This window comes from Parasteatoda tepidariorum, chromosome 10 (genome assembly GCF_043381705.1).
Source record: "Parasteatoda tepidariorum isolate YZ-2023 chromosome 10, CAS_Ptep_4.0, whole genome shotgun sequence".
Lineage (NCBI taxonomy): Eukaryota > Metazoa > Arthropoda > Arachnida > Araneae > Theridiidae > Parasteatoda > Parasteatoda tepidariorum.
In genome coordinates this window covers 45,597,561-45,609,902 of record NC_092213.1, presented here as the reverse complement: position 1 = coordinate 45,609,902, position 12,342 = coordinate 45,597,561, and the positions used below count along the sequence as shown (strand labels likewise).

At 28.6% G+C, this 12,342-nt stretch overlaps 1 protein-coding gene across 2 annotated transcripts in view; it reads right to left on the bottom strand.

The window, feature by feature from the left end:
- Positions 1–12,342, bottom strand: part of LOC107448048 (uncharacterized) — a 48,902-nt gene that overhangs the window by 14,363 nt on the left and 22,197 nt on the right. For both annotated transcript variants that reach the window (XM_043040304.2, XM_043040300.2), the window contains exons 2-4: positions 10,718–11,050; positions 6,773–6,946; positions 5,961–6,027 (exon numbers count right to left, since the gene is read on the bottom strand). In XM_043040304.2, coding sequence (XP_042896238.1) covers positions 5,961–6,027; positions 6,773–6,946; positions 10,718–11,050 — 574 coding nt within the window. The remainder of the gene's footprint in view (positions 1–5,960; positions 6,028–6,772; positions 6,947–10,717; positions 11,051–12,342) is intronic.

Below are 12,342 nucleotides of genomic sequence, written 5' to 3'. Positions count from 1 at the left end.
AAATTCTTGAAAAAACAACAAAATATTATGCTGCTTTTAAAATAAAACAGCAAGAAACAATTCTTAAAGATTCATGAGTTCAAGATTGTTTTAAAGCAAAAGAGATATCTTTATTTTGATTTTAAAAAATGCTACTTAACCCTTTGACGTAGATTATTTATCAAAAATATTTTGTATACTTTTTTTTTATTATTTTGAATTAATATAGGTCCAAATAAGAGAAAATTATAATATTTAGCATTTTTATTATTTATGGTTATGAAAACACCGGTGTCTTTTTTTGCGTTAAAGGTAAAAATTTTCAAACTCAACTCACTTACAAACAAATTTGCACTCATTTACAGTAATTTCGATCTAAGAAAAATAGTTACTCATCATCGAAATTTCGTTAATTTACGAAATCAATTATTGATAAATTTTTGAATATGAATGGAAAAAAAAATTTTAACTACTTTTTTCTGAATATATTTTAGTACAAATATGATTCCGATAATCTAACAGAACAGATATTTTTTAGTAACTATTAAACTGTTTTTCAAAATTAAAAAATACCAAAATATGTTTTGCTTGTAATTAGAGCTTCAGATATAATTTGTACAAGAAAATGAGTGATTGAGAAAAGTTAGGGCTTTCTAGTTTTCTACATTAAATTAAAAATGAGTTTGTTATTCTAGATACAATTTAATTTTTTGACATAAACTTTCATTAAACTAATTTTTGATACTTTTTGTTTTATATTTTGAATTAATTTAGGTTAAAATAAGTAAAAATTATTGCATTTAGCATTTTAATAATTTATGGTTATGAAAACTTCGGTGTCTTCTTTTTGCGTTAAAGGTAAAATCTTAGAACAAGGCTCAGTTCCAAACAATAATTTTTCATATTTGAACTTATTTGTAGTAATTTCAATCTAAGAGAAACAGTTACTCATCATCGAAATTTCTTTAATTTACAAAATCAGTTATTGATAAATATTTGAATATGAATGGAAAAAAAATTTAAACTACTTTTTTTTGGATATTATATTTTAGTACAAATATAATTCCGATAATCTAACAGATTTTTTAAGTAACTATTAAACTGTTTTTTAAAATTAAAAAATACTAAAATAAGTTTTTGCTTGTAATTAGAGCTTCAGATATAATCTTTACAAGATAATAAGAGACTGGTAAAAGTTAGGATTTTATAGTTTTCTGTGATAAATTAAAAATGAGTTTGTTATTCTAGGTACGCTTCAACTTATTGACGTAGAATTTTTATCAAACAAATTTTTTATATTTCGAATTAAATTAGGTCGAAATAAGTGAAGAATATTATATTTAACGATTTAATAATTTATGGTTATGAAACACCGGTGTCTATTTTTGCGTTAAAGGTAAAGTCGTGCAAACCTAGATCAGTTCCAAACAATAATTTTTCATATTTGCCTTTATTTGTAGTAATTTCAATCTAAGAGAAACTCATCATTGAAATTTCTTTAATTTGCAAAATCAATTATTGATAAATCTTTGGATATAAATGAAAAAATTTTAACTACTTTTTTTGTATTTTATATTTTATGCAGTACAAATATAATTCCGATAATCTAACAGATATTTTTAGTATATATCAAACCGTTTTTATATAAAAATACTAAAATNATTATATTTCACTATTTATTACTATTAAATGAAAAAGAAAAATGCATTGAATTGTGATAAAAGTCACAATATAATGATTTAGATTATAACTTAACGCCAGGCCAGGAAGATGGAAAATATCTCTCATTTAGTTCTAACTCTCTCATAACTCTCATTTAGTTCTTTTATGGGAAAAAAATTTCAGGATTAGCTATTATTATTATTATAAATTAATCTGCTGCTATAAAAGACATATTATAATACTTTATTTAAATTATATTTCACTATTTATTACTATTAAATGAAAAAGAAAAATGCATTGAATTGTGATAAAAGTCACAATATAATGATTTAGATTATAACTTAACGCCAGGCCAGGAAGATGGAAAATATCTCTCATTTAGTTCTAACTCTCTCATAACTCTCATTTAGTTCTTTTATGGGAAAAAAATTTCAGGATTAGCTATTATTATTATTATAAATTAATCTGCTGCTATAAAAGACATATTATAATACTTTATTTAAATTATATTTCACTATTTATTACTATTAAATGAAAAAGAAAAATGCATTGAATTGTGATAAAAGTCACAATATAATGATTTAGATTATAACTTAACGCCAGGCCAGGAAGATGGAAAATATCTCTCATTTAGTTCTAACTCTCTCATAACTCTCATTTAGTTCTTTTATGGGAAAAAAATTTCAGGATTAGCTATTATTATTATTATAAATTAATCTGCTGCTATAAAAGACATATTATAATACTTTATTTAAATTATATTTCACTACTTATTACCATTAAATGAAAAAGAAAAATGTATTGAATTGTGATAAAAGTATATAACGATAAAAAGTATATCACAATATAACGATTTAGATTATAAAGATGGAAAATATCTCCATAAAAATTCTGCACATTTGAAAAAGGGATAATTACAACTGAGATTTTGAATCGAAAATTCTCTAAACTTGTGAATTAAAATAAAACAGCAACAAACAAAACTTCGAGAATTGATTTCTAAACATACTAAACCTACTGAAAAGAAATAGTCGAAAGAAAAGAATTGAAAATCTGAATAAACTAAAATTCAAAATTATTACAAAAGTCACCAAAAAGGGGTTGCTACCTACAGTGTATGCAAGTAATCCTTTGCTTGCGCAATAAGATCCGGTGAAGCCTTGTCCATGGCAGAGCTACTGCAAAAATGACGAGGACATCCAATATCGCAGGAATGCATCGATAGGGGAATAAGTAAAAAAAAATAATACAGAAAGGGGAAAACGTCAAACCAATCCATCTATAGGCGGCAGCAATTTAAAATACCCGACCCCGCATTTAATTGTTGAGCTGTAGGAATAAAGTTCTTGGCTTTATTGAGAGTGCTTTAGATGACAAAAATGTAAGTCTTCAATTTATCACCCAGGCCATCAGGGAGACGGTAAAAAAAACTCTCATTTAGTTCTTTTACGGGAAAAAAAAATTCAGTATTAGCTATTATTATTATTATAAATTAATCTGCTGCGATAACAGACATATTATAATGCTTTATTTAAATTATATTTAGCTAGTTATTACTATTAAATGAAAAATGTATTGAATTGTGATAAAAGTCACAATATAATGATTAACTATAATGATTAGTAACTTAACGCTAGGAAGATGGAAAATATCTCCATAAAAATTCTGCACATTTGAATTCATTTCATTAATAATTTTTTAAGATGAAATACGTGGGGTTACTTTAGGACTTTTTCTTTTTGATATCTCGTTTAAATCGCAACGCAGAGCTCTGAATATTTTACAATCTATAATTCACACAACTCTTTTTTAATGTGTCAATTAAAATTTTTAGCTAAAAGATATGCAAATCTTTTTTTAAAACAATGTTTTTGTGTCACAAAGTTACCACCTTGAGTGGGGTAACTTTGAGATACCTAATTTCTCGATTTAAAATCGACTTATATTTTATTTTAGGTAAACCTTCTTGATGTAAAATATAGACAATTTTATTTCAAAATATATCTAAAAACTTTTAATGTGAAAATTTTTGTTAAAAAATATGTATTAGTATTAATTTTTCATAATAATGATTAATTCTGTTATTATTTATCATCATTATTGATACGATTATTATTATTAATTATATTATTATTATAAGTCCACTAATATTATGAATTCTTGCATCATTATTATTAATTATATTACTATTATTTAAAATGAAACTTGAAAATCAACAAGCAAATTCTGAGAAACTTTGCTTGGAGGTGGAATCGTTTCTTATTTAACTTCTGGTCGTTTCTTATTAACTAACTTTGTCTGGTTTTATACCAGACAAATTCGAGTGGTTCAACGATATCAAATATATTGATGTTTTCACTCTCATTGATATATCATCAAGCATATTTCTACTATCATACAATTTACTGTGATACTGAATAACATTATTAGTTGTATTTGTTTCATCAATGGATCAGATTTTTCATAAAAAGTAATAATTAAAATTACAAAATTTCAAAATATGGTGTTTTAGGTTAGAACTTTCGAGCATTAAAGGATAACCATATTTTTGGGTGTTTTTGTTATCGGCTTACAAATATGCATCATAAAGAATTGAGATTAGGAGAATAAAAGGGCTGGGCGATCGACAGGACAATCGCTGCATTTCGGAACTTTAAGCAACAACAATATAAATGAAACTGATTGAAATTAAAAAGAAATAAAAAAAATTATGAATGCCTTGCATAATTAGCCACTAAGTTTTGACTGAATCTCGCAATTACGTTAGAAAATACAAAACCTTTATTTAACTTTGCCCAATCAAGATCGAGGTCAATCACAACTGAAGAATGATTCGAATCTTCATTCTTCAAAAACTAGTTTAAATGAAAATAAAGACCTGCCCCATTAGACCAAAAAAAAAAACTGATTTTCGAATTTTTTTTAATCCCTCCTTATCTCTGATTGGCCTGAATAAATGTATTTAAGAAGATCATTGCTAGACAACAATAACAACAATTGCTAGACATTCAACTCACACATATATACACCAAAGAGCCATTACATTATGGCCACCCTCCATCTATAACAATGGGCTCGCTAAGGTTTTCTTGGTTTCTCGCCCAGGAACAATGTTTTCATGGGGCACATTAGGACCCATAATCCTCATAGAACAATCCCTGACGTCTTTAAGCTACTTGAACATAGTTCACCCATTCATGGCAACAGTTTTTCCTGCGGGAGATGGAGTTTACCAACAGGATAATGCACCATGTCATAAGGGTCGAATCGTCATGGATTGGTTCGAGGAACATTCCAGTGACTTTCAAGTCATGCGTTGGCCCCCAAATTCACCTGACCTTAATCCAATAGAGCATTTGTGGTCCTACTTGGAAAACCAAATTCGTGCTGCCACGCTACCCCCTCGCAATGTGAGGGAATTGCAGGACCAGTTGGTGAGCGCTTGGTACCAGATACCTCCGACTACCTATCAGCACTTTGTGTAATCAGTGTCACTGCGGGTGCTAGCAGTTTTGAGGGCTAAAGGTGGTCTTACATGTTATTAGCAGGGTGGTCATAATGTAATGGCTCTTCGGTGTACGTAGTTTCAATACAGTGCTCCTAATTGTATCAACATGATCTAATTTAATTTAATTAAGCAAAACAAAAACTTTTAAAAAATTTCATAAATTTTTTTATCTTTTTTTTAAATTTATAACATTTTACCCTTAAAAATCAGTAGGTAATATCGCAACATTTGTCTTCATTAGAGTGTGAAATCTCAATAGTAAACCCAATTCATTTTTAAATCTTTGGCGCAAAATTTTCCTTAAACATATTTTTCATACTTTTTTCATTATTTTGTAGTAATTTAGGTCAAAATAAGTGAAAAATATTAATTAGCATTCTAATAACTTATGGTTATGAAACACAGCATGAAATACCATTGTCCTTTTCTGAGCTAATGGAAAATCTTCCAACTATGGCTCATTTCCAAACAATAACTTTTTTAGTTTGCACTTATTTGCAGCTATTTAGATCTAAGAGAAACAATTATTCATAATTGAAATTTCTTTAACTTATAAAATTAATTATCGATACATTTTTGAATATGAATAAAAAAAAATTTCAAATCGAAATTTCATTCTGACAATCTAACAGATTTATAGTCACTATTAGATTGTTTTTTATCATTAAAAAATACCCAAATATATTTTTACTTGCAGTTTGAGCGCCAGAAAAAAATTTATGTAAGGCGCAGGGGTGTCCTGTTTGTGCTATAGGGTTAAAAGTTAATTAAGCATAATAAAATTTCATTAAAAAGGAAAATTATAGCTTGCCTGTAAAAACAGATGCCAGCTGATATAACACCAAATATACCAACAGCGCAGCATCCTGCTACGATTGCTGCAATAAAAAAAAGCACGTATAATGTATGCATGCATATTATTATTAAGAAAAAATTAACATTTCATTCAGTCCAAAACTAACTTAAAACTTTAAAAAAAAAATTTCTATATCTTTAGGTTTATGAGAACATGACTGCAAAAAAAATTAAAAAAAAAATAAAATCTAATTTCTACTGCAATTAGTTTCTACTTTACATCGAAGAACTTTTTTCTTAACATCGAAAAAGCAAAAAGAAATCATTAAAAAAAAAAAAAATAAGAAAATTTAATAAGTTCAAAACTAATCTGAAATTTTTGAAGAAAAAAAAAAGGATTGTCGTGTAGTACTTACATTCAGCGATTAAAATACGTGAAGGCAAAAATATCATAATTCTACTGTTAATAGTTTTTACTAAACTAGATAATGCGGGGGGGGGGGAATATCTCCACTTTAACAAAAAATAACTCAAGTACTTTTCAATAACTTTTCACATCAAAATCTTAAATATTTTCAAAAAAATGCACTAAATTTTGTATTTTTTTTTATCCAATAGTTCTCGAGAACAATACAAGCGAGCTGGGCAAAAATTATCTCTCTCTATATATTTTTTAAGATGATTTTAAAGCTTGATATGCCTTGTACCTGTTAAATTCCAACAAAAAACGCATTTAGAAAATTTTTAACTCATTGATTTAACAAATAACCGTTTGGAACAAAATGTCTGAAAATATTTATTTGTTCTTTATATCTCAAAATAACTTACCAACAAAGTAAACATCACTGAAAGATTCATCCTCTTTCCTAATAACTGTTTCAACTTGTTGTTGTTTTAGTGTGTATGGGTCACCTTTTTTAGGTGAAGTGCCAACGGCTTCATCTTGTGCAGAAGATGTTCTGTACATATCACTAAATGTAGTAGAGCTTTTGTCGGGAGAATCTAAGGAGAAATCAATGATACTTAGGGTAAACTAGGGAAAACCAGCAACGTTTATTTTACACTATGAGAATAATTTTTATAAAGTATTAATATATTGTATTATCAAATATTTATTTAGATCAAGGTTTCAATATTGCAGCATTCTTTAATTCGATCTGTTGCCATTTTAAAATTAAAATGTTTATAAAATTAAAGGAATATAATTTTAAATTTAGAATGATAACAGTAACTTCACTGAATTGATTAATGCAATGATTTTAAAGATAGACTAATATATAATAATGAATAGGTCCTTCCATAGTTACTACACTGTATAACTCAACAAAAATTTAATCATGAAGACAATAATAAATTTGATTACTTTATTAATAAAATATTATTTTATAACCGTCGTTGAACAGCCGACCCAATTTTTGGGTTGATGACTACTAATGTTCAACTCCGTAGCTTTGTAATTTTGAATCCAATCCATTTTTGATGGAACCGCATTTGCGTTAAGTGGAGAGGAAGACCACGAGAACCTCCCACGGTTAGCCTGTCGGCAAAGGGACTCTAACCCATTATCCGTCTACCACTGAGGATATTTTACGTCAACACTGTGGTAGGTCAAAGCCGAATGCGGAATTCTGATCTACCAGCCATCGCTGGGATTCGAACCCGGTTCACCTCATTAGAAGGCAAAGGCTCTGAGCCATCACAGTAATATAGTGACGTAGCTCGAAGCGAAAGAAGAAACATTTATCACCGGGCGCTGCTTTAGAGGGTCACCAAATTGCAGAAAAATAAATTCCAGTATTAAATGTTTATTTCTTTTATATAGGTACCCCAGTTCAAAGCTGGACCTATTGCTTCTTTAAATTTTTATCCGATTTAACTTGAATAGGATATCTATTATTGCTGTGATTTGCCTTGCAGACGGTTTTTTTTTCCGTTCTTTTCTTTTTTTTTAACAAATTAATGTCATATTGAATGAAAAATGTTCTTAGAAATGCTATTCAATTAATTAGTCAAAAACAATAAAAGCGATCAAAAACATCTAAATGTAATCGAAACTTGTTAATATCATACACTGTTGAATTTTTAAAAGAAATCGAACGAAAATTTGTGAAGTCATCGAGCTAGTTATTTTAACAAAAGCATTTGAAACTTCCAAAAATTAATTCAATGTAATATTTAACAATCCTATGCCAAGTATGGTGAACTTACGGTTTTTCGGTTACAGTTTTTACGTAATTAGAAGCTTAAAATGGTCTCGAAGTCTGAGATCATATTGTAAGAGGGCCCCAAAACTGAGTTTGTCCCCGGGAGCTGTAAATTTTAACTACGCCACTGGAGTAATATTTGTAAATTTTTAGATATTAATGGAAAAAATAGAAACTTGAACACTTAAAGCAAATAAGAAAATTAATAATAATTTGCAAAATCAACGATAACTACAACTAATTGGTCCCAACATTTAAAAAACTTGATATTTAACTATTCTGTTATAATTTTAATAAAATATCATTTTCTTTTTAAGAAAAAAAATAATTCATTGAGACCGTTTCTTTTTCTTTGAATTGGAAAAACAATATATTATCTGACACGCAGGATTTGAAAGCTTCATATATTATATTTATTCGCTAAGTTTGACACATATTTTTAATAAAATAACTCTGTCTGAAATAATAACGTTCCATGCAAGCGTAAATATGTCAACGACATCAACAACTTAGGCAACATCCAATAGAGTATACAGGGTTAAAATAAACGATCTTTAAAAGAATTAAGACAGCAGGTGGTTAAATTGGGGAATGTTTAACTTTTCTTTAGGCGTTGCTTAACTGACAGATTTCTTCGGCGCCAAATGTATTAAACTAGAACTACATTAGATCTCACTTATGCTTTAAAAAATGAATATCAAAGGATAATGCAACTTTAGAGCATGAACGAATACTGTCTTTTTTTTTATTTCTAATTTTGAAAAATCACCGTTAAAACTTTTAAAATAATGCTTCCTCTTGAACCCACTCTTGAAATAAATGAAAATATTTTTAAAAAAAAATTTTTTTTAAAAATGAAATTTAAAAAAAATTGATTAACTCCTGTTTAATTACAATGAATTTTTCAAAAAAATAGGTAGATTAAGTTCCAAGGTCAGCTCAGTGGCACACAAATGGGTCAAACCCAATGGGTTTAAATCGTAAGCCGCCGCTGTTTTGAGTGTTCAGCTTAACATAACATTTTGTTTTGCTACGCAAATCCTATAACATTTAAACAGGTGAAATTACGAAAATGTGTAGAAAAATGTAAAGGGAGTACGATATAATAAAAAAAATTTAGCATTCACTAATTAGTTCCAGAAATAATAACTCTTAAACTTGTAAAAAATACCATAGAATATCATGAAAATCATGCGTAGAAAAATGTAAAGGGAGTATGATAGAATATAAAAAAAATTAACATTCGATGCAGCCTCCTTGTATTTGTAAAATGTAAGCCAGTGTATTGTATAACTTATTGATCGCCATTTTTCACTGCGGTAATTCTTATACTGCAAGATAGGTTGGATTCTTATTAAGAGGTGAAGATTCAAATAAATTTAGTAAAATTAGAAAAGTCAATTTTTAAAGGACACATGTTACACATTCGGACTATTTTCACCCTGAGACTAGTTCTTTTTTCTTTTAAATTTTCATTCTATAACTGTCGTTAAACAACTGACCCAATTTTGAATTTACGACTACCAATGTTCAACTCCGTAGCCTTGTAATTTTAATTCAGATGACAGGGACAAGGGAACTATTGGATCAAGTATTGGGACATATTTGCCTTCGTGGAGGACTATTTCATGGAATTAACTCCCATTAGCATAACATGGCGTGGGAAACCACGAAAAACTCCTACGGTTAGCCTGACGGCAAAGGGACTCAAACCCATGATCCATCTACCACTGAGGATATTTTAAGTCAGCACTGTGGTCGGAGCAAGCCCAGTGCGAAATTCGTATCAACCAGCCATCGCTAGGATTCGAACTCTGCTCACCTCATTGGGAAGCGAGCGCTTTATCCCTTGATTCACCACGGGTCTTAAGATAAAGTTTGTTATGCTGTGTCAACGTTAAATTTCGTTGTTTGTAAATTGTAAACGAAATTATTGAAATAATTGTTCTATTTGAAATTATAATTTGTACTGATACAAAAATCGCATTATGATGCTCATTCATAGTTTGAAATCCAAATCAGAATTGTAAATAATACCGTAAATATCAATTTCACAAAAAAGTTTTTTTTTTAACTTAAATATTAATAGCAATATATATATATTTAAATTATATAATTTTATCACTTAATTCATTCGTCTAAAAAAACTATTGGTCAGCTTTCTTTGAAAAACTATAATTATTTTCAGAAAAGTTTTTTTTAGTCTAGTTTTTAACTACCATTGCGAAGTTGATGCGATTGAAAGAAACAACCTAGAATAATGTTTATCACCAAAAAAAGGAAGAGGACAAGCTTTTAATTTCTTTCACTTACATTAATTGTTGTTTTGCAAGACAACAAATACACTTTATCAAGGTCTTTCAAAATGCCTTCGCAGTTTGAAAGAACACTTTATCAAGGTCTTTCAAAATACCTTCGCAGTTTTAACATACAAAATATTCAGAACAGCTACAAATCGCAACGAGTGAAAAGCCTGTCTCCATAGAATTAACATAGCAGTGAATATAAATCCTCTTGTAGAATTGATGAAAAATTTAAAGTGAAAGAAAAATATTATTCTATGTCTCACCTATGTTTTCTCCAATATGCTCTTCAGCATCCACATCCTTAAGGGAAGAGAATGCCATTGCTTTGGCATTTGCTTCTCCATCATTATTTGGTCTCTTTATGGATGCAGATGAAGCTGCAAAACTGTGTGATTCTCTGTTCGAATTACTTTGAAATGGACCCTTTAACGAAGGGAAGGGATACACAAGTTCTTCTACAGGATCCTCTGACTGCTGCCCTAATGATGGAGTGTTTTCAGGTAAAAACGCAGTGCGAAAATTGTGTGTAGTCTGCACCGGCGGCTGCTGGGATAAACGCCTGAAATATTCTTGCAGATCCTTCTGTAAAACAACAGCTGTAACAGAAAAATTAGAAACATATTTAGACAAAACAGATGAGGCAAAGAAAAATTTTCACATCAAAATCAATTATTCAATTATATTATTCAATTATATTATTCAATTATATTATTCAATTATATTATTCAATTATGTTATTCAATTATGTTATTCAATTATATTACTCAATTATATTATTCAATTATAATTTTCAATTATAATTAATCAATTATAATTTTCACATCAATTTATTATTTTAAAATAATATTTAAACTCTTATTTTACAATTACTTATTTCTTCACTAGTAAATATTATACTGTGCATTTGAGATTATTTCATCAATTTAACACTAGAAAGACTGAAACACCTATATTGCCCAAAAGCAGTCAAAATGACTGGATTGTGAAAAAATGAATAATGTGTAAAGAAATTTGTTTAAAATTAATTTTTAATATTTTTTATATTACTTACAGTTATGTAACAAGCTATTAGTATATATTAACAATAAAAAAAATTTATGTTGTACTCGTACAAAAAGTCACAAAATTCTAAGAAATTGCGTCATTGTTGTTTTTCTAATTGAAATTAAAAAGCAGTCAAAATGACTTCTTTAGGGAATCTAGTGTTAAGACGGAAAATGAAGCCAAATATGGTGATTGTGTGCATAGGAAAATTTTCATCAATTCAAAAAGGAAAGGGGGAAAAAAAGTACTTATCTAATGACATCAAGTTGGTGGGTGTTGACCACAAACTCAAAACCCATCCCTTCACTCAGCTTTATCTTTTGGCAGTCTCCCCAACATCTAGGAGTTACGTATTTTTGTTTTTTTGTTTTTTCAAAATATCAAACACGTTAACTTTAATTATTCAGTCTGACATGTATTTTCGAGATTTTTCTATTTTAAACAATTGGCATCTCATTTTACGGTTGCAGCTCTGTCTGGGAACCAAAATCAATGAGGTGCTATTTCTGGAGGCTCAAATCTGCCGTAGAAAATGGGGATTCTTGCTTTCAAGATTTCCATGTTACCCCCTGAGTATGAGATGGGGGCCAATTCTGGTATTCTTGATTTGATATCAAAAAACAACCTGTTCATAATAACCTTTCCCTTTGTAGTCCTCTACAAACAAACATAGCAAAATAAATAAATAAAACATTCGTGATTTTCATTTTTAGTTTAAAACAGGTTTTTATTATTGGAAATGGAATAAATGGAACGTTAAATACTTGTATAAAATCATTTAATATAGAATAGTTCATTCAACACAATTCAGTTTATAAAAAAAAGTTGCAATACTTTTCTATGT